The following is a 23,514-nucleotide window of genomic DNA, read 5'->3' as shown; positions in this document are numbered from 1 at the left end:
TTTTAAGTTTTACAACACCTGTGGCTCTCACATAACAAGTAGGTAGATACAGACATCACTAAATCAAAGAATGGGGTAAATGAAGTCCCAGAGAAGTCGGTATTCCGTTTCTCCCAGATTGTCAGCTCATTTCCTTTAAGCTTCAGAGGCAATTACCAATTATCTTTGTTTCTGAAAAACTCATAAAGGAGAGATATTGATCAAAGACAAAGGCCTCAACTTATGGTCAGGGCTGCTGTGTGTGGTTATGGAAGTTGGCCCTACACAAGGGAACCTAGCTGAGTGGACATGAGGGCCAAAATTCGTTCACTCTCCACTTCTTAAACCATGAGTTCTGTTGGAGGTTTTGATCCAGTGGCAGGAAAAAGCATCTCTCACAGGCTGAGCACCTGTGGAATTGCAATTACCCAGAAGTTCTTTTGCTAATTCTCACAAAGACTAGCAGGAGGCCCCACTGAAAAGCTCTTTAGAGAACTTTTCAAATGGCTATTTCAATCCCTCCTCCCTTCTCCTCACCTTTTTGCCTATCAATGCTTGGCTGATTGTGAAATCCTTTCAATTTGGGTTTACCAGGCTGTTGAACCATTTGGGGATTCCTTTAAATCCTTCCAAATTGGGAATGCTTAGTTACAATATGATGTTCAGTAACTAGGACACTGTCAGAATGTCTTTCTCTTGTTCTTCAAAATCAGATACCTTATTACTACCTCATTGTCAGGGATCTGGCCAGCCTCTGCCATCTGTTGAAGATTCTTTTTTTTTTTTAATATAAATTTATTTATTTTAATTGGAGGTTAATTACTTTACAATATTGTATTGGTTTTGCCATACATCAACATGAATCCGCCACAGGTATACACGTGTTCCCCATCCCAAACCCCCCTCCCACCTCCCTCCCCGTACCACACACACACCAAAAAAAAAAAAAAAAAAAAACACCAGTAATAATGACAACATGATAAAAGCTAATATTTATTGAGTATTTACTATATGTTAGTCATTTTGCAAGGGTTTTATATGGGCCATCTCATTCAATTTTTGCAACAGCCCTGTAAACTAAGGCCAATTACTATTAAATGCACTTTATGGGTGAGACTTTGGAGTCTAAGAGAGATTAAATACTTGCCCAATACCACATAACTAGTGAGTGGACAAAGGCTGGTAAAGAATCTGCCTGCAATGCAGGAGACTCAGGTTTGAACCCTGGGTCGGAAAGATCCCATGAAGAAGGGAATGGCTACCCACTCCAATATTCTTGCCTGGAGAATCCCATGGACAGAGGAGCCTGATGGGCTACAGTTCATGGGGTTGCAAAGAGTTGGACAGGACTTAGTGACTAACACTTTCACTTTCATGGATGAGATTTGGAGGCTGCTGCTGCTGCTAAGTCGCTTCAGTTGTGTCCGACTCTGTGCGATCCCATAGACAGCAGCCCACCAGGCTCCTCTGTCCCTGGGATTCTCCAGGCAAGAATACTGGAGTGGGTTGCCATTTCCTTCTCCAGTGCATGAAAGTTAAAAGTGAAAGTGAAGTCGCTCAGTTGTGTCTGACCCTCAGCGATCCCATGGACTGCAGCCTACCAGGCTCCTCCCTCTGTGGAATTTTCCAGGCAAGAGTACTGGAGTGGGGTGCCATTGCCTTCTCTGATTTGGAGGCTAAGAGAGGTTAAATGGTTGCCCAATATCACGTAACTAGTGAGTAGGAGGGCTAGGCTACGTATTCAGGTTGATCTAAAGTAGTGCCTCTTAAACCTAAGTGTGGGCAGAATCCCCTGGAAGGCTTACATCCCTCCTCCAGAGTTTCTGACTGGGCGGGGTGGGGGGGGGGTTGGGGGTTGGGGGTGGGGGTGGGGAAGTGCTGGAATAGAGCCCTAGAATTTGCATTTCTAACCAGCTCAAGGTAGTGCTGATGCTGATGGTTCCAGGATCATACTTTGAGAATCACTGGTTTAATGAAAGACTTAAGCTCTACTGCCTCTTATGTACTTGAGGAATGCCCCTAAGGCATACTCACTTCAGATCCTGTGTTCCATGGTGTATAATGCAGCCCTTCCATTTTTCTCTCTGGGCCCACTGATGAAATTCTTTTAAGTGCCTCCAAGTGATAAACATTATCCCATTTTTCCTACAGTAGTAACAATAGTGATAGTATAATACTATGACCAAGAACCTTAGTGCTGATAGGGAATTTGGTATAGTTAATGTAAATCAATGTGAATGGTGAAAGGACAACTTGCTCTCATGAATGGGTCCACTATCAGTGATGATATAATTATTGAAGACCCAGCCCAAGAGAAAATCTATAAACATCTAGGCTTCCTGCATTTAAAGCCCTCATCTGGGCTTCCTTGGTGGCTCAGTGGTAAAGAATCTGCCTTCCAATGCAGGAGACACGGGTTTGATGCCTGGGTCAGGAAGATCCCCTGGAGAAGGAAACGGCAACCCACTCCAGTATTCTTGCCTGGAAAATCCAATGGACAGAGGAGCCTGGCGGCCTATAGTCCATGGGGTTAAAAAGAGTCGGACACAACTCTTGTGTGTGTTTGAACATACACACACACACACACACAGATCTGCATAGCGGTTTAGGAAAAGTTGAACAAAACATATGTTGCAAGATATAAAGGAATATTAAAAATGTAAGCTGCGCAGTAATGTGAAGGCAGTAAAAGTACTTGTAATATCAGTTTTACTGGGTATGAAAAAGCATGATCTAATACAGACAGAATGGCCATTGAATGTAATATGTGTCTGACAGCATGCTGAGCTACTTGAACCAGTTCAACACTGGTGGCAGGTACGTAAGTGGTGGTCTCAGGACTTAAGGCTAAAAATGCGTGTGGTGTCCTTAATTGATAGAAATAACCACACATCATGTACTGTGGTGTTCTAAAAGTATGGTTTTTGGGGGCATCCTGCACTGAATCACACTTTGGGGTGGTGGTTGGGAAACATGCAGATTCTAGTTATGTATCCTTTTTATAGAGTGGGTGGGGGAGAGCTGAGAGGAGAATGGTGTGAATCTGCTTCTATCAGGCTGTGGCCTCATGGGTGTGAATCCTGGGGGAATGTGAGACCTGGGATAAATCACACTGGATACCCCCTTCCCACTCTGGACTGCTTATTCTCTCCCATCTCTCTCAATATCCGTTAACATGAAATAGGTTAAGATGAATGCTAGTGGTAGGAATGGAGAAGGCAATGGCACCTCACTCCAGTACTCTTGCCTGGAAAATCCCATGGATGGAGGAGCCTGGTGGGCTGCAGTCCATGGGGTCGCTAAGAGTCAGACAGGACTGAGTGACTTCACTTTCACTTTTCACTTTCATGTATTGGAGAAGGAAATGGCAACCCACTCTAGTGTTCTTGCCTGGAGAATCCCAGGGACGGGGGAGCCTGGTGGGCTGCCGTCTATGGGGTCGCATAGAGTCGGACACAACTGAAGCGACTTAGCAGTAGCAGTGGTAGGAAATGTCACAAAAGGTTAAAATGAAAATCAAGGACAGTAGAATGGAGGGTTTCTGTGGATTGGGAGCAGTGTTGTAGGCTCAGTGTTGTAGGTTATTCACAGTGTGAATAGGACTTCTAAAGAACTTCTTCAGCACTAGCTAGTGAAAACATTTTCATCTCACAAGATGTGAGACTGGGCTCAGATTTCTCCACTAAGCACTCTATAGCCAGGAATCTGGGAGAAATAAACTTTGCTTTTGGAGAAACACAGTTTCTATATCTCAAGGAAGTATTAGATAGAGTATTTTAATATAGGAAGAGAAGTAGGAGTTGAGTGACTTGGGAATTAGCTTCTAGAGTTTCATGACATTTCCTGCTGCTAGCATTGAAGGGTTCTGAGCACCCTGCCATAGTGTGTACCACAGTATGAAGACATAGCTGTTAGACAACTCAAGTGGGGCTCAGGTGGCTCAGAGAAAGTGCTAGTATCATATCCTGGTGAGATGGGAGCTCAGGAGGATGTGTTTCCTGGTCCTTGTTTAGGCCATAGAGTGGCCTGACAGTTAACAATCAGGACGGAAACTTACAGATTAATATTATTCAATGATTACCTGTTGACCTAGACCTTGCCAAGGATTTAAGGTTTCTGTCTACTAATCCTTTCCTGACAACTTACAGGTAAAATCCCATTTTAATGAATGTCATTTTGAGATAATAAAGCTATTTAGTAAAATAATCATGTAGAACAGGTGCATCCATAAATCCTTATTCACGAAGCACACAATCTATTAAATTAAGCTGGTGTTGTTTGAATTCAGTATTTATGCTTTCTGTTTTAATCATGTTCAATAGCAAAGTCTTACCTTGCAAAAAATAGAGTATACTGTGATTGTTCCCTCTTGAGTCTTCCATTTCATCATCTGTAAAATGATGAGGGAGTAAGAGGAGGTAGATGGTCTCAAAGAGTCTTTCCAGTCATAAAAATTCTGACTCTTTGCCTGAAATGACCTCCGTGTGGGCCAATGAAAGGAAAATTAAAAATAGAGGTTCAGGTTGAGGGTAAGGTCTTGAGCATAGTTAATGGCACAAGCATTAAAGACAGGCATGTTAGTATCTACCTGCCCAGCAAATATCCCTTTGAATTGTTCCTCCACACTAACAATCTGAAATGCCCATGTCTCACATCTCAAGGAACCCACAAAAGATACCCAGTTCATAACTTCTGTTTCTGAAATTTTCAAATATTCATTGTATACTTGGTGCATAATTATGTACCAGGATACAGAAATAAATAAAATACAGTTTTTTGTTTTTTGTTTTTTTGCTTCAGGGAACTCATGGTTTCATAGTAGAGGCTGACATAAATAAATAAGGGCAATACATCTTGTAAGTGCCATGATGGATGTCAGTTCAGTGTACAGTGGGGATCTAAACCAGTGTCATAAGTTGGTACCCTGGAAAAAAAGTATGGCAGATGGAGATTTGTCTGCAGGAAGCTTATTGGGGGATTGCTTTCAAGGACAACGTCTGTGAAGGAGAGACAGCAGTAGGGTTGGAAAGAGAGAAATTAAACTGTCATGCAGCCACAACAAAGGTCCCAGCCAGTCCCAGGGGGAACTCTGCAGCTGGGATGGCCTTTCAGAATTGTCCAGAATTAAGGAGTGTTGGCCTTTATGCCTCCATATTGACCAGTCACTGGGCATAGGCTGATGCAGAGAAAGGCATGCAGTGTTGTTGACTTAAAAAATACAGTCACAACCTGAAAGTAGAGAGTTATTTTATTTGGTGGGAATGTTCAGGACTCTGAGCCTGGGAGACAGCATCTCAGTAGCTCTGAGAAAACTGCTCCAAGGAGGCAGGAGGGGAAGTCAGGCTATATGCAAGTTTGTGACAAGGGGAGCAGGCAGTCTGATCATCAAAGATCAGGTATCAAGTTAAGGAATTTAGCATTCTGTGTAAGGGCAGATGCAAGCCTCTGGGCTCGCTGGATTCACTCCCTTCACATGCAGCTCAGCCTTTGGGGGCAATCCTGTGTCCTTGTTCACCTTGCTTCTTGCATCCCCAGCTCCTCAGCAATCATGGTGGGGGGCGGCAGCATCCGGTGGATTGCAGTTTTGGGAACCCTCATTCACATTTGGAGGCCAGAAATCGCTGATGGCTGTGACATTTCTTGCTGATTAATATGGCAGGAGATATTTTCATTTCACAGTGTGATAATAATTGTTTAACAGCCAGTTTATGGGGGAGGAGGGAAAAGCCCTGATTTGTAGCATTTGCTGATTCCCATGGTTTTGTAATGCCCACCATGGCCAATTTCAAGCTACCAACATGACATTAACTAGCTCAGAAAATCCCTGAAAATATAACCATTGGCTCTTGTGAACCAGCATGAGCCGGCTCCAGTACACTACTGAGGGGATACAATCTTGGGAAAGGTGGTTCTCCTCACCTGAGACCAGTTCCGAGGGAGGTATCAGCTATTATCTCCAAACAATCCCAAAAGCTAGGAGAAAGAATGTTTCATTACTGAAGGTTGCATCTGGCTGGCACACTGCAGCACCCGGTACACATAGTGTATGTTAAAATATTTGTTGTATTTCAACCAACACAAAGCACTTAGTTTTATATGTTTTCCATTCAGTGAAGTAATTTTAATATTCCTTTCCCAGGTGGCGCTAGTAGTAAAGGACCCGCCTGCCAATGCAGGTAGACATAACAGACCTCAGTTCAATCCCTGGACTGGGAAGATCCCCTGGAGAAGGAAATGGCAACCCACTCCAGTATTCTTGCCTGGAGATTCCCATGGACAGAGGAGCCTGGCGGGCTACTGTCCATAGTGTCACAAAGAGTCAGACACGACTGAAGTGACTTAGCTCAGCATGCATGCACAAGTTAATTAAATGAATTTTATCTCTCTTGGGTAACCTTGGTCTCATCAATTAATCTGTCTTTGTAGAAGAAAGATGCCAATACTAACCTACTTGCCAGAGGTACTGTTGGAAGAACTGGCCAGCTACCTGAAGCACCTGACAAAACTCAATTTCCCCCTCAATGGACATGTGACTGTACCAACTTGACCACAGTGATTCGTATTTAATGGTATAGCCAAATTTAGGGAACTCTGGACCTTCGGTCCTATTTTTTCTTCTAAATCCAATCATTGCCTTGTCAGACCTCCCTGCCACTCAATTTCCCCACTATACAATGTGTGATTATGAATCAGGGAGGTTGAATTCCTTGTGTGGTTCATGAACTAGCTCCCAAGATATCCCTAGAGTCTTCAGTGGAAAGTTTGTGCATCAGAATATATGTAGAACCTCTCAGGATAATAATACTGAAGGAGCTAAAAGGTCATTTGAAAATTCAAGTTATGGTGTATGTGTGGGTGGGTGTGTGTGTTTGGTGTTTAAATCAACTTCATAACTTACTAGGTATGCCTTAAAAAATGAAGGATACTAGCTCTACCTCAAAGAAGAAATTTTCTGGGGGTATTTAACAACTGCAAAGATTTTTGAAAATATAGGAAGCAATATGTAAATGCCCAACATCAGTCATTGAACGTAGTTTAAGCATACTCAGTTCCTGAGATTAAAGTTTCCATGTAAGCATGTATAATTAATATTTACCAATGGCAGTAGGGTCTTTGCCTTTCTTCAAGGAGCTCAGAGTACTTGCCAGGCATTATCTAATTAAACCACTCAATGTACCTGTGAAATGCATTGGAATCTACATTTTAAAGATGTGGGCGCTGAAGCACAAGTGGACTTAAACTAAACTCATTTAGCGTGCCAAGGGCGAAATTGGATATAAGACTTTCAGTCTCATTATCTAGCTGCCATTCTTCAACCGTGGCCAATCCACTCTATTCTAGCATAGCCTTGCCAAACAACATAGTTTCATAAGTCTAGGAAGAATTGGAGTGAATGCAGAGTAACTCCAATTATAAGGAAGTGGGATTTTCAAAAATTGAACAGATCACCTGTAATATTATAGCAGAGTATGAGTTAGTGCCATTCATGTTCTATAATGGCCTTGGTAAGTGTGGGAACACTTGGTCAACATCTGTTAGAATGTATGTTTGTTGGAGGTAGGCAATAAAAAGCAACAGTGGCTATGGGAAAATCTCCCATCTTCTTCTAGGTGTTTTATTCTTAGGTATAATAATAGTTACCATTTATTGAGGGCTTCCCTTGTGGCTCAGCCACTAAAGAATCTGCTTGCAATCAGGAGACTCCGTTTCGATCCTTGGGTTGGGAAGATCCCCTGGAGAAGGGAATGGCTACCCACTCCAGTATTCTTGCCTGGAGAATTCCTGTGGACAGAGGAGCCTGGTTGGCTACAACCCATGGGATCGCAAAGAGTTGGACATGACTGAGAAATTAACACACACATACACCATTTATCAAGCACTGTGTGTTAAGCCCATTATATGGATTCCTCCTTCAGTCATCACTACCATCCCCTGAAGTAAATATTTAGGCAGAGAGAGGTTAAGTAACTTACCTAAGGGTGGGCATACAGCTAGTAAGTGGTGACATTAGGATATAAACCTAGGTCTTCTAACTCCAAAGCCTTTCATTATGCTACCTCCCACTTGGTAACTTTGTTCTTATTCCCGTCTAGTGTTCGACACTGCAACCTGTAAACACGTCTGATTTTTCCCTATTGCCTAATCAGAGTCCCTGAAAATACCTCAGCCTCAGCTCAAGGTTTCAATATCTTGCTCATCTTGAAGACATAAGATAGATATCATTTACAAATTGGTTATAGTACATTTATTTGTTTCTCCCAATCTGTAGTGTTTAGTTCTGTATCTTACTAACATTTTGCCGCCATAACCTCCCTGCTTTGTTGGTTTCAGTAATCATCATGTGTATGCATTCGACTTTGATTGGGGGAGAGACTCAGACGCATCTCTTGGAATGGGCTCACGATCTGCAAATGACTGATGGCACCTATGTCTTTGTTCCCTATGACACCCTGCTCTACAGTTTACCTTATAAGCATACCCCCTACCAGGTTTTAAGGAACAACCCAAAACTCCGGGAAGCCTATGATGCTGTGTTGACCATCACAGTAGAGTCCCAAGAAAAGACCTTCTATCAAGCCTTTGAGGAGGCAGCAGCTAGAGGTGAAATTCCTGAGAAGCTGGAGTCAGATCAAGTAAGTGCAGATTCACAAATTAATCATGATCAGAAAAACTCAAAAATCAGGAAGGTAAATATTTTTCCTATCAAGTGCCTCTATTCCTGAGGAAACTCAGTCAATAATAGGCAACTGCACACAAGTTAAAAACACCTTTTGTTTGCAAAAAACTTTTGTAAAACAAAGACACATTATTGGAGTTTTTATTTTTATTTTTTATCTTCAAGCTACCCATAATGACAGCATACAACCATGAAAAAGAAACAAAATGTGTTTAAGAATAGGGACACAAAACTTTAATATATACTAGTGCTAAAATACATATTTTATATATATATATATATACATATATATATATACACATATACACACACACATACATATAAGTGCTGTTCAAAGGAGCCTAGTAAAAATGAATCCTATTTCTGACCCAAGTTCTGATCAATTCAACAATAACAGCTGGTATGTAAGAAGATACTGGCTTCATTATTGATAAAGCTGGTATTGGGGAATACAGCTTCTGTCTATGTGTATTTGAGTTTCCCACTATTGAATCTGAAGATTGATCAGCCTTCTCCATCTAGTCACCAGCATTACCAGACCTCTATATTCCTGCCCCATGAGGGCATGCCTTTCATTTAAATGTGTAACCTAAAAGAGCATAGTGGAGTATGTACTCCCTATAGGGAGCTCACTCTTAAGAGAAAGAAGTTAGGATGGCCTGGGATCCACATGTTTAATTCTGTTTCCAAATGGATCAGTCAAAGTCACTCCTCCTTTGTGGGAAGGAATGAGTAAGGTGGTGAAGAAGTTCAGTGTTTGTTTTGCTAGTAGGGCTGTCTGTATATGAAAGGAATCTTTGGGAATGGGGAAGAATTCCTCCCTAATAATATATAAGAAATAATATATATAGATATATATGTATAGTTGAGTATATATATAAACATATTTCAGATTCAAATCACAGCCAGAGGGACTAGTGGAAGAAAAAATAGTGGAGACAGGAAGAAAGCAGAGAAATGAATGGACAAAAACAAAATGGATCAAAAAATGGACAAAAGACAAAAACAAAGAGGGAGAAATAAAAAGAAGACAAGGAATATGAAACAAAGATGGGGAGGCCAAAGATAGTTACATCAGAAAAAATATAGAGGGAGTTTTTGTTTGTAGCTTAGAGGCCAGACATAGAAGGCACTCATTTTTAGAAGTATTTAGAATGGCACATAAATAAGTTGAAAAGTTCTAGCATTTGCTAGCATAGTGTATTAGTTATAATGCTCTGGCTGTAACTAACAGAAAGCTCAACACAAGATAACCCAAGTAATTTTTTTTTCCAAAACTGGAAGATATGGGGACTTTAGGGTCAGTTAATTCAGCTGTTCAATGACATTATCAGTGAACCAGGTTATTTTCACTTTTTCACTTTACAACCATCGTATGCTGGCTTGCTCTCATGCTGGTTACTCTCCTGGTCCCAAGATGACTGCTACAGTTCCAGACAGCACATCCAAGTGGAACTGTCTACAAACGGAAGTGAGAAATGTCCCTTTCTTGTGTCTCTTTTTAAAAGTGAGGAAATCTTGCCAAGAATCTCTTCAAGCAGACTTCTCGCCATACTTTCCTGATCAGTCATGTCCCATACTCATGCTAAATTGAATAATTTAGAAAGAAGAATGAGACCATTGTGACTGACCCTATGGTTGCTGAAAAAGTATGCACAATTAAAATTGAGATTCCATTAGCAAGGAAGAAGGCTGTCGTGTAGGCAATTGATTGTGCCTAACACATTCTCCATGATCTTCTCCTTTGTGTATATTATTTATTCCTTTATTCTGTGCACTGCCTTTCTATCTGAATGGATAGAAAGGTCAACCCTAGGTTTTCTTATCTCTTTCTGTCCTGAGTATTGATAGCAAAGATTTTGCTGATTCTTGTTCTAATAAAAAAAGTAACTAGCACAGATATTAACAGTTTTGGATTTGAACTTTATTGCCACTGATAAGTTTATAATAAATCTTTCTTTTAGGAGACACACATATATTTATTAAAAACAATTCATTGATTTGGTAAAGAGTGGCAAGAATCCTGCAGACTGCCAAGAATGGTTGCTCAAGCCAGTTGTTTGGTGTATTCACAGGCAAGCAACCAGATGGTGAATTTTTGTACTTTTTATCCAATGATATGGTATCATATAGATACAAGACTAAATCATTTTTTTTTTACTTTAATCACAGGATTGAGGGACATAGAAAGAAGTGTGTGTGTGTGTGCACGGGCACATGGGTGTGTGTATCTGTGTGTGTAATACGTGTATGTGAGCAGATATTTTGATACAAAAATTTCAGACCTTTTGCTCTTAATAGTTGATCCAATCTCTTTGAGCTGTGGAAAACATAAGGTAATTAAGGTAAAAAAAGACACCATTAGTTTGGTTGCTAGGCAGCCTGTACTGTGCTTTAGACAAGGAAATAGAGCGAAAACAAAGACTCTAAAGCTTATATATAAAGAAAGCTTGTTTAGATGCATTTCTGCCCCCACTTTGCAGGTGCCTTGGCTTTGCCTTCATAACCAAAGAGTGATAGAAGTGTAAGATAATTATTTTCGCATCTCTGATAAACAAAAACCCCCTTTCCCCTAAATTACCTTGCTAAAAGGTATTTTTAAAGGCAGCTAGTATAGCAGAAAGAGCATATGGTAAAGAGTTAGACAAACTTGGTTTAAATCTCAGCTTTTCCTTTTGCTAGCTGTCTACCCTTGGGGAAATTACTTAGATTTTTGAGTCTCAATTTTACCATCTGTAAAGTGGGTTAGTAATCTACAGCTGTTAGGATTGTTGGGAAGATTAAACAAAGCAATATGGGTAAAGTGACTAGCAGAGTGCTTGACTTACAGCTACTTCCTTTTCACCTTTTGTTTTTGGTTAATGACCTTATTGGTTGATGGTGACCTAGCCTCTAAGTTACAGTCTGACTTCAGCTTCCTACTCTCTTGAAGTTTTATGATTATTGGCAAAGAATTGCTCAATAGTTCCTTTGCTTACCCCTGGACTCCTGTTTTTTTTTTTCTTGTTCAATCAACAGATCAACAGCTATTTATTACGCACATACCATGTGCCATGCACTATGCTGAACTTCAGATAAGAGTAAACAAGACAGGATTTTTGTCAGTAGAATTGGAGCCAGTTCATAAAAGCCAATTGTGTGCCTCTTTTCCCAACACTGTGTTCACTGGCATCATATTGGTAGATTGAATCAGGCGTTGAGAATATTTATGCCACATAAATTGGTAAATGCTACAAGTAAGAGGTAAATGCTACAAATAAGAGGTTTTTCCCCTTCTCTTAGAGCTATTGCTAATATTTACTAGCACATTAATTGTTTCCAATCTTATGGGGCTTAAATTCTAATGAAAGAGAAATTGTAAATGAGTAAACAAATATATGAGAAAGGTGGCTATATTTTTCCCTTGCCCAATAACTTCCCCAGTGGAGTTGAAAATTCAAAATATAGAGGCTATATTGCTTAAAGCAATGGTTTGCATCCTTTTAGTTTATACAATTGCATCTCCAAAAAATTAAAAACAAACAAACAAAATTATCAAAGCAATGCATGCACATAGTTTTAAAAGTCAAGAAATACTAAAATGTTTTGTATCAACAAGGAAGTCCCTAGGCCTTCCTCTCACTCTTCATCAGAAACAACTACTTTCATGTCTTTTAGTTCTCTCTTGTGGTATTTATATTTCTAAATATCACACTGCTACTGGTTTCTTGATTACTCTACTTTGGATATTATTTGCTCATTTCCTATTATAGTTAAAGATTGTTAGCTCTTATATACTTTCTTACCCTCCTTCAGACTCTCAATACAATTATGTCACACCTTTTAGTTAAATTCATATTTTATGTTTTTAATATTTTACCTGTCTAAATATCACTCATATATAATCCATGTGGTATACTATAGTAAGAATTCATTTCAGTTATAACTTTTGATTTTTACTGGAGTTAATAATTGTTTTATTTTTATTTTTTTCCCTTAATTTAGATTTCCAAGTCTTTCTGCACTGTCTGATAAAACTATAGAATCCTTTCAAAACAATTTTATACATGGCAAAATCTGTTAAATCCCTTATCAATTTCATTTGTTTTTCCCAAGGCTCTCTGTCCTCCTATTCCAATCTAAACTTGTTGCTCCCTAAGGTTGCTGTACAACTATTATGATAGGATCTTCCTTTTTGCCACTTTGGAAATTCCTTTTTCTCTTTCTTCTGTGTTGGATTCACTATTCATGACTCTCATGACTCCCATTTTCTTGTTTACGGTCTCATTTTGGTGGAGCACATCCTTTAGCAGATTACGAGAAAGATAAACGGGAGTTAAACTTTCAAAATTTTACACTGTGAACTTTTATTCTAGCTTCACTATTGATTGATAGTTTGACTAAGCTTGTCATAAATATAGGTTGGCTTCCCAGGTGATGCTAGTGGTAAAGAATCTACATGCCAGTGCAGGAGACTTAAGAGACACGGGTTCAGTCACTGGGATGGGAAGATCCCCTGGAAGTAAACCACTCCATTATTCTTGCCTGGAGAATCCCCATGAACAGAGGGGCCTGGTGGGCTACAGTCCATAGGGTTGCAAAGAGTCAGACACAGCTAAGTGACTTAGCACTTCAGTCATGTCCGACTCTGTGCGACCCCATAGACGGCAGCCCACCAGGCCCCGCCGTCCCTGGGATTCTCCAGGCAAGAACACTGGAGTAGGTTGCCATTTCCTCCTCCAATGCATGAAAGTGAAAAGTGAAAGTGAAGTTACTCAGTCGTGCCCGACTCTTAGCGACCCCATGGACTGCAGCCCACCAGGCTCCTCTGTCCATGGGATTTTCCAGGCAAGAGTACTGGAGTGGGGTGCCATTGCCTTCTCCCAGTGACTTAGCACAGCATAGCATAAATATAGATTAAAAATTATTTTCTATTAGCACTTTGAAGACACGGCACTTTTTCTTATTTCCATCATTGGTGTTGAGAACTCCAGTGTCATTCTTATTCCTGATCCTTTTATGTAATGTGTTTTTACTCCTCCTTATCTTCCCTGGAAACTTTTAAGGTTATCTCTTTATTCCTTATGTAATGAAATTTCATGATTATGCCTGGATTTTTGACATGTATTGTGCTGTACATTTGGTAGGGCCTTTCAATCTAGAAGTTCCTTCTGCCTAGAAAATTTTCTTTCTTTTTTTTTGATAATTTCCTCAACAACATTGTCTTTGTACTTTCTGGAAATACCACTAGTTGATATAAGATTGCCTGGGTTGATTTTTTTTTCTGGGTTGAATTTTTAAATTGTCTTATTAGTTCCCTTGTATCACTCGTATCTTTGTTTTTAGTGGTTTTTCCTGAAAGAGTTCCTCAATTTTGTGTTCTGACTCTTTTACTGATTAAGTTTTTTTGCCATCATGTTTTTAATTTCCAAGAATTAATTCTTGTTTCATTCTATTTTGTTATAGCATCCTGCTTTTGTTTCAAGAATATATAATTTTCTCTTATTTCTCTGAAGATACTCATTATAGTTTCTTTGAGGTTTTCCTTTGCTCTTTGTGTCTCTCTCAGTTCCTAATTTTTCATATTTCTTTGTTTTGGTCTCTCTATTTAATCTTGGAAGCTTTCCTTAAGTGATGATCCTGGCTGTCTGGTTATATTTAACAATGAAGCTTTAAAAGAAGGATTTGAAGGTTTATGTCCATGGAGGGCATGTTGACCTGTAGGTTTAAGTATCAGGGAATTGACTTGCCAGCTGTTTTTTTTGTGTGCATGTCAATATCTGTAGATCTTGCCTCTTGGGCTAGTCACTTTCTTCAGAGAAGAATGCTTCGATCTCCTTCTGGGAGTTGTAATCCTGGTTGTCACTGTTCTAGGAGCCATGTTGGGAGAAGTAGACTGGGATTTTCATCATTAAGTATGAACACTTTAGCTTCATAATTCATTTTTCTATGGCTCACCTCATTTTCACTGTCCTTTGGGTCAAGTGTTCCAGCTCTGGAGCTGCTCTGAATCAGTTTAACCTGTTTCCTGCAGAGATTCGGCTCTCCTTGGTAGAGGTAGATGGCAGAAATCTAACTGTTCTGTACACACACATTCAAAGCTACCCCTCTTTTAGTGCTCTGCCTAACCCCCACTTCTGTGCATAGCGCCTCTAACTCCTAAGCCCTTCCAGGTTTCACAGGGGCAAATCTCCTTGTTGCTTACCAATATTCCCCTCTTCAGGTACTTAAATTTAATCTCCCTCCAGTCTGCTAAGCAGGTTTCTATCTTCATATTCTGTGGTTCAAGATTATAGATGTCTCCTAATACCATTAGTGGAGAAGGCAATGGCACCCTACTCCAGCACTCTTGCCTGGAAAATCCCATAGACAGAGGAGCCTGGTGGGCCGCAGTCTGTGGGGTCGCTAAGAGTCAGACAAGACTCAGCGACTTCACTTTCACTTTTCAGTTTCATGCACTGGAGAAGGAAATGGCAACCCACTCCAGTATTCTTGCCTGGAGAATCCCAGGGATGGGGGAGCCTCGTGGGCTGCCATCTATGGGGTCACACAGAGTCGGACACGACTGAAGCAACTGAAGCAGTAGCAGCAGCAATACCATTAGATGTTGAGTTTCACTGTTTCTGCTTCTTGTTCTCCTTGGTGTTTGGGAGTGATGTTTGAGAAGGGGAAGAGAGTGAAGAAAAAAATTTGATTTTTCTGTCTTTAATAAGGAAGCCATGAAAGGAAAATAGAAGTTACAAAAGGTATACATGATACTCTTTTATTGGTTAGTTTACCATCCATTAATTAATTTAGCATGTATTTATTAAGCTCAGTTATAACATGGTAAGTAAGAGCATGGGCTCTGAGGGAAAAGTACTGCAAATTTACTTAAGCTCACCATATCTTCACTAATTTTAAATTGGGAATAATAACAGTACCTACCTCATACAATTATTGTGAAGATTAAATGAGTTAATACACATAAAAGAGCTTGGCTGGCACCTAATGACTCCTCAATAAATGTTGATTGTTATTATTAATGTTGTTATTTTTATTATGATGATGGCCTAGGCATTCTGCAGGTAATGTAATGGAAAGCAAAATAGAAACAAGATCTTTCCCCCAATAAGGTGAACAGGTTTACCATTTCAGGATGCTAAGGACACTGGGTCTAAAACTGGGACTCTGTTATTTATTGGTGATGAAATCAAGACTGGAACAAGGATCTTGAATACTAACTTCTAGGATGATATTACCAGAGCCCTGTGCTCCTCTTCTGAAATACAAGCAATAGCAGCTATCATGTAGTCCACGCTTATTTTGTACCGGGTAATTTACATAAATGGTCTCATTGAATCTTCAGTCCAAGCCTATAAATGAGGTATTATCAAGTGTATGGGGTCGCAACGAGTTGTCATGACTAAGCGAGTAAACTGATTGAAATCCATATATGGGTGATGAAACTGAGGCTCAAGGTAACTTGTCCACCGTCATACAGCTGGCAAGTGGCAGAGCTAGGATTCCAACCCAAGTCTAATACCAGAAGTACCAGAACCTGACCATTCAACCACACAATAGCCTTTTAAAAAATTAGATAATTTCCCATGTCTAGTACTTTACTCAAAGTAACATTACTAAGAGACTAATACTTTGATTTGAATGGATTTATTGGATCGTTTGGGGCTCCTCTGGTGGCTCACTGGTAAAGAATCTGCCTGCAATGCAGGAGACGCAGGAGACATGGGTTTGATCAATGGGTTGGGAAGACCCCCCTGGAGGAGAAAATGGCAATCCACTCTTGATTCTTGCTGGGAAAATCCCATGGACAGCGGAGCCTGGTGGGGTCGCGGTCCATAGGGTCGATGGAGTTGGACACGACTAAGCACACACACGCACACAGACACACACACATTAGATTGTTTTCCTCTAATAGAAGAGGTGATAGGACATTATGGAAACATGTAAAAATAGAAAAATAAATCTGAATGGAGAGATTGGGGGGTGGGATATCAGTGACAAACTTTCTAATTTGGTCTCAGCATGACTGGACAAGGATTACACTTTGTACCTTTATATATTGGCACAAAAAGACTTCTGAAATAAGGTTTTGGTTCCTGCCTTCTTCACTTTCATTGTATTCCCAATCCTTGTTTTCAATGAAATTCTATTGGCTACAAATGCATGTTTCTAGAACACATATTTTGAATATTTTTTCCAAATGTGACCTTATTTGGCTAAGCAAAAGAAGTCCTCTGGATTTCTCAGCAAGCCTGGGGGACCTGAAGCTCCTACACGTATTGTTTTCCATTACTATAGATATGGGTGGTTAGCAGGGGGCTGCTAGGCTGATGGGGATGTGGTTAAGACTAGAGCTTTCCAGGATGGGGGCCTACCAGACAGGTTGTCCGAAAAGGTTGCCTGCCGCTCATAGTGGCTACAATTGTCTTTGTGCTTTATTCTATATAAAATAAGAGTGTGATGTTCATGAGTATCATGCCAAACAGATTAGGCTATTAGCCATTTCTTGGCTAAGTTCAGGAAATTCATTATTGGCGGTACCACCTTTAATTACAAGAATTCAGTTACCTTTTGGTTTCTTGATCTCTGTATGCACCTGGCTTTTTGTTCAAAGGTAATGTTGCCATTTTGTCCTTCAAATGGTGCTTTCCAAGCCAGGTGTATATATATATATATATGTGTGTGTGTGTATTTTAATGTACTTCCAAAGTCAAAATTCTTTGGAAGCATTTTGTGTCTTTTAAGCACAGTAAATCTGAACTGATAATAGTCAACTTAATGACAGCAAAAATCATTACACTGAACAAATTCAAATATCACTGCTCCTGACCCAGACCTTGATTTCCTGGACACAAGCTCCAGAAGGCCTAGGGTAGCTAAAATCACTGAAAGTCACTCAGTTGTGTCCAACTCTTTGCGACCCCATGGACTATACAGTCCATGGAATTCTCTAGGCCAGAATACTGGAGTGAGTAGCCTTTCCCTTCTCCAGGGGATCTTCCCAACCCGGGGATCGAACCCAGGTCTCCCACATTGCAGGCGGATTACCAGCTGAGCCACAAGGGAAGACCAAAATATCTGAGTAACAGTGAAAGATTAAATCTCAATTATCATTCATTTATTCACAGTTCATTCATTCTGATTCAGGTCTATACAGTAGTCAAAACCAATAGGCTGAGTGGTTTCACCATTCTGATCTGTGATATAACAAGGTCATCTGCCTGACAAGTAGGTCCTGCTAATCCTGTCTTGCTTCTTTGGAACTATAGTCAGAAGCCAACACAGAGGGTTGTAAAGAATGTTCTTACTTCCCTTGTCCCATCCTTTACTTTTTCTTTTCCTCATTATGTGCAACAGCTGCAACTACAGAGCTTTTGCTACTAATGCTAACAGAGTATGCCTTTGGCTTATGGGAAGGGGCAGTTACCATTGTTGAAGGCACAGCAGGTAAAATGGCAAAACCAGCTAGAACACAAATCTAAGCCCTCACAGCGAGAGTGGGTCATAGTGACAGCCCCTCTTTTGCAAATGAATGCTATTGCCACAGCTGTGTTCTTTCCCTTAGCTTCAAGTCCCCCTACCATACTTTTTGTGGCTCTTTGTGTGTGAGTATGTGCATGTGTGTGTATATGTGTGTGATATGTGGTGGAAGCTAGAGAATCCTGCAGGATAAGCTTCAGGTTTCATTCATCTTGGGAAGTTGCTGTCAGTGAGTTTTAACAGGGGTCAATCCGAGAGATCTGAGGGCAGCGAGGGCTGGTCAGCTGAAAATCCCATGGGATGGGTCAGCCTTGAGGTGAGGATATTGTTTTTAAGAGTTCAAATCTTTGCTTTTGGTGGTAGGTTAGATGCAGTCCCTTTCCCAGAAGGCTTTGTACCTTTCGAAACAGAATACTAGCATTCTCCCTGCTTTCAGGGACTTGCTGCCCTGTGGGTTTTTACTCATTTGTTTTACTAGTATTGATTTTATCCTCTACCTTCCAGCCTTCACTTATTGTCATAACCTACCAAGCCCCAGGGAACAGGCAGACTCTTGCAGAAATCCTAAATACAATTAACTGGAGCATCTGAGAATGTCAGGAGGGAGAGTTAGTGCAGCCCCCTAAAGGGACCTCAGTGTGTGCTAGGCAACTAAGTGTGGATGCCTTAGTGGCAGCACATGTCATCCATTCACCATGCTTATTTCTATAGTGTGTGTTAAGGTAGGGTGGTGAAGGGGGATCATTGGAATAAAGCTCAGAAAATTGAGATGTTGGTTTCTTCTCTGCTATTAGTTAGCTCTGTTGCTGGGGCAAGGTCTTTGGCTTGAACAACTGGAAGAATGGAGTGGCTTTTAACAAAAATAGGAAAGCCTTGTTGTAAATGGAGCACAAAGATTTGAGATAAAGATCAGGAGCTTGATTTGGGAGAGATACCAAGTAAGCAGTTGACTGTATGAGTCTAGAATTTAGGAAACAGGTCTTAACTGGAAGTGTACATCTGGGATTTATGGCATAGAGTGGTATTTAAAGCCAGGAGAGCAGAAGAGATCACCAAGGGAGTTAGTTTAGATAGAGAAGACCAAGGACCAAGGACTGAGCTGTAGGCACATCAATGATAGAAGGTCAGAGGAATTAAGAAGAACCTATAAACAAGCCAAACAAAAAAGTCTGCAAGCCAAATTGCTCCCTGAACTAGATCATGATTTGGGAAGTTTCACAGGAGTTCAGAACTAGAAGAGACCATAGAGAATATGTATTTCAATCAAGAATGCTAAAATGAACAGAATCAACAGACTTGGGTTCTAGTCCTGATTTTACGCCTAGGTGAGTGACCATGACCCTTGCAGGACATTTGATCCTGTCCCAAATATCCGTAAGAAATTTGGTCCACACCAAAATGTCCTTGATATTTGGTCATGACCAAAACACCTATCTACATTTGGTTCATAATACATTTGGTCCTTGCCAAATGGTCCTTGATATTTGCAGGACCATATAGTCATGTTCAAAACAGCCATAAGATGTTTGGTCCATGCCAAACGTCCTTGGTATTTGGTCTTCTCCAGAACCATTTGACATGGACAGAATATGCTCATGGACATTTTGGACAGGAACAAATGGTCCTGCAAATATCAAAGAGCTTTTGATGTGGACCAAAATCTTATGGCTGTTTTGCTGTTTGTTTGTTGTTTTAGTTACTAAGTCGTGTCTGACTCTTGGCAACCCCATGGACTGTAGCCAGCCAGGCTCCTCTGTCTATGGGATTTCCCAGGCAAGAATACTGGAGTGGGTTGCCATTTCTTTCTCCAGGGGATCTACCTGACCTAGGGATTGAACCCTGGGTTCAATCTTTACCACTGAGCCACCTGGGAAGCCCATATGACTGTTTTGAACAGCAAACCAAATGTTTGCTAGTCGACCTTGACCAATCACTTAACATTTTTGGGACTCCTTTTCATATCTAGGAAGTAAGATAGACTGGATGACTCCATTCATGATTATGTATCCTCAATTTAGAGAGGAAGAAATTGAAGCCCAGAGAGGGGAATAGTGACTTGTGCAACATATGGCATTAGGAAAAGACCCACAGGCCAGTGTGTCTTCTTCTATACTGTTGGTCTTGAATCCTGTGTGAATATTAAAATTTCTGGGGAGCTTTTCATAATTCTGATTACTGGGTTCCTAACCTAAAGTGTTTCATTTTGTTAGCTGGGTTGGGTTTGGCATCAGTATTTTTGACATTCCTTGGGTAATGCTAATGTGCAGCCAGGGTTGAAAACCCCCTGCTCTTCATTTTCAAGACATGACAGTGTTTTGCTAGCTGCTACACCTCTCTGCATCTTCATTTGTATTTCTAACAAAAAAAAACTAATTCACTCAATTTTAAACCCTTTTATTCAGATGAAGATTGTTACAGGAGGATAGCTTTCTAGACTTTGTGAAACTGAAGCAGCAAGTATTGGCTTTCCCTGAAGCTCAGTAAAATGGCATGACCATAGCTTTCTTGAACTCCATCCTAGAAGTGAAATGTTATGAGAAACCATGAAGCCAGTGTTGGGGCAAGGCGGGTGGGGGGGATCATTCACTTTTCTTATCCACCTTTTTGGAAAATGGATACAAGGTTTGTTCCAAAAATAAACTTTCAAGGTTAATGAGTGAGGTATCAGACACAATAAACAAATGCTTTTTTAAAAAATCATATTTATGTAGGAGGAAGAATCATGTTGTTCACTGTAGCAGCCTTACTGCTTTACAAGGGCTTCTCACCAAAGCTTTGCCACTTTACACAGCAATAGATTATGGGGTTTTTTGATTAAAAGCTACCTTCGCCAAACACAACAACATTCGGCTCTGTATTTGTGGGTGTGTATGTGTCAATATGTATGTCTGCATGTGTACGTGTGGGGGTACGTGTTTAAAACTGTATTGTAGTGTTAACTTTCTCTGGAGTGCATGTATCTAAGAGAATAACCATTTTGAATAAAGTCGGGACAGAGACATGGACTATGGAGACACATTATTTACAGTCTTACCACATATACCAGCCACTCTAGTAGTCCCAACCAAATGATTTTACCATGCATAATGCCCCAGTAATTAACCTGGTAAATTTCTTTTGAGTGCCTCTTGTCTATTTCATACTTTTTTTAGCCACTTTATAACTCTAAATCACTTTCTTAGTTTAGAAGCATAAAAATATATTGTGTATGACTTGGTTTGCTCATAAAATTGTCATATTTAATATATTTAAAGATGTGAAGGCCTGGGGGAGAAAAACAGAAAAAATCAGGGGAGAAACCAAGCAAGTCCTGAGAAACAATTGTTGTTTTTTTTTCCCCCTCTGGGTCTTCATAGCTCACCTCCACTCAGACGTGCAGCCCATAATAATGAACACAGGCTTGGAATATACTCTGAGATTGCTCTAGGGCAACTAGGGCTCAAGATAATTGTAATTTTTAAAAATAGGTTTCGCCGTTGTTTGGAACCATCTACAATTCAATTTACTTTATCGCACAAGCCATGAATAATGCTATGAAAGAAAATGGATGGGCTAGTGCTGCCAGCCTGGTTCAGCATTCCAGAAACATGCAGTTCTATGGATTCAACCAGTTGATAAGGACAGATTCAAATGGAAATGGAATTTCAGAATATGTAATCCTGGACACCAACTGGAAAGAATGGGAACTCCATAGTACCTACACTGTGGACATGGAAACGGAGCTGCTACGATTCGGAGAGACCCCTATTCACTTTCCTGGTGGCAGGCCCCCTCGAGCAGATGCACAATGCTGGTTTGCAGATGGGAAGATCTGCCAAGGAGGTAAGGAATGGAAAATCACAGTTAGTCAATTTGGCTCAGCTTGGGTTACAGGGAACCTGTTTAGGGGAAGGCATGTTTTAATGTTGGGACACTACAAAATCAATCATTTGCAGTCAGGTGACGTAAACAGCTTGGAACTCTATGTAGTTAATTTAAAATAATAAGGACAATGAGAGGTACTTTGCAGCCTTGAATAACCATCCACAATTTAAAAGCTGCTCGCAGTCATTTTTAAAAGGATTCCACTCCCAAAGAGATTTTTCTAGTAAGAGGAAGGCATGATGCTTTATCTTGGTCTTTTGTATGCTATGATCTGCAGTTGTTTCCCTTGCTAGAAAATTTACCTGTCCTTCCCTTGATGTATCCAAATCCTGTCAATCAGGTTCCACCACGGAAATACAATTTCTCCATCCTCTCCTCTCTGAACTCCCATTTAACTAAAAGTCTGTACCTCACAGCTTAGTACAAAATTGCTCTCCAATTGTTTCTTGTGTATTGATTGTGTCTCTTCCTCCCAAATGGACTGCTCCTGGAGGGCAGGGACCAGAGCTAATAATTCTTATGCCCCACCCTCAACCACCCAACACGGTCGGCATCCCATAATACTGGCAGTTTGATTGACTGATGGAAACCCTCTGGTTTGTGGAAGTGGGGACACTCCATCAAATCTCCAAGAGCCAGAGGAGAAATTTGGAAGGATCTATATTATTCCTATGCAGGTATACCCCACACCTTTCTAAAACCAAATGCATCTATTTGAATTAGACTTCAACTTCTCTTTTGCTTTAGCACCTCGCTACCTCTTCACTTGCATCATTTCCCTCTGAAATCTTAGTAATCCATCCAAACACTTAGCTTTTGCAGAGGACAATTTACATCCTAGTGAAAACAATAATTATCAAAACCAGGCTCAACCTTGAAGGACAAGTGCTACATTTTTCATCTATAACTCACAAGGTCTGTGGGCTTGGGTGGATTAAAAAGATATTTTATTTTATGAAGGCAACATAATACCTTTCACAGATGAAATAACATATTTATTCTCAAGAACTATATCACTGTTCAACTTAAATTAAGGTACTCAAAGTTTTCCATTCATGAACTTTTTTCTCCAAAGAAACACCTGGGTCAGCCTTCATTCATGTGATTTGTTATTGTCAGAGTGGTGAGTAGTTTTGCTTCAGAACAGTGAAATTGCTTTCTGTGTTCATAAAGTCAACAAGACAGACTGTATTGGAAAAGAATAGAAATAAGTTAGGTAGATGTAGCTTGATTTTAGAGTCACCAGAAAGCATGAGGAGTCACTCCGTGGTGCCCTTTATTTACAGCCTCTTTCTGATGCCATTCTTTCCCTTCCTTTTCCTCTCTGCAGGCATCAACCCTACTTTTGCTTTGATGGTCTGCCTTGCTTTGCTTATAGCCCTGCTGTCTATTAATGGATTTGCTTACTTTATAAGGTACTCTTTTTTTTTTTCTTTTTGTATATAAAACTACAAGCCCATAATAGCCTTGTTAATATTGATTTCCGGGAAGTCATGTTTCAGTACAATTGCCTCATTACATGACCCACTGAT

The 23,514-nt window shown here is 40.3% G+C and overlaps 1 protein-coding gene across 1 annotated transcript in view; it reads left to right on the top strand.

The window, feature by feature from the left end:
- Window positions 1-23,514, top strand: part of GUCY2F (guanylate cyclase 2F, retinal) — a 92,659-nt gene that overhangs the window by 5,090 nt on the left and 64,055 nt on the right. Inside the window, exons 2-4 of the mRNA XM_019955606.2 lie at window positions 8,311-8,612; window positions 21,586-21,940; window positions 23,313-23,397. Coding sequence (XP_019811165.2) covers window positions 8,311-8,612; window positions 21,586-21,940; window positions 23,313-23,397 — 742 coding nt within the window. The remainder of the gene's footprint in view (window positions 1-8,310; window positions 8,613-21,585; window positions 21,941-23,312; window positions 23,398-23,514) is intronic.

The sequence above is a fragment of the Bos indicus genome, chromosome X (genome assembly GCF_029378745.1).
Source record: "Bos indicus isolate NIAB-ARS_2022 breed Sahiwal x Tharparkar chromosome X, NIAB-ARS_B.indTharparkar_mat_pri_1.0, whole genome shotgun sequence".
Lineage (NCBI taxonomy): Eukaryota > Metazoa > Chordata > Mammalia > Artiodactyla > Bovidae > Bos > Bos indicus.
Note: the sequence above shows the minus strand (reverse complement) of the source record. Positions and strands in the feature narration are given on the sequence as shown.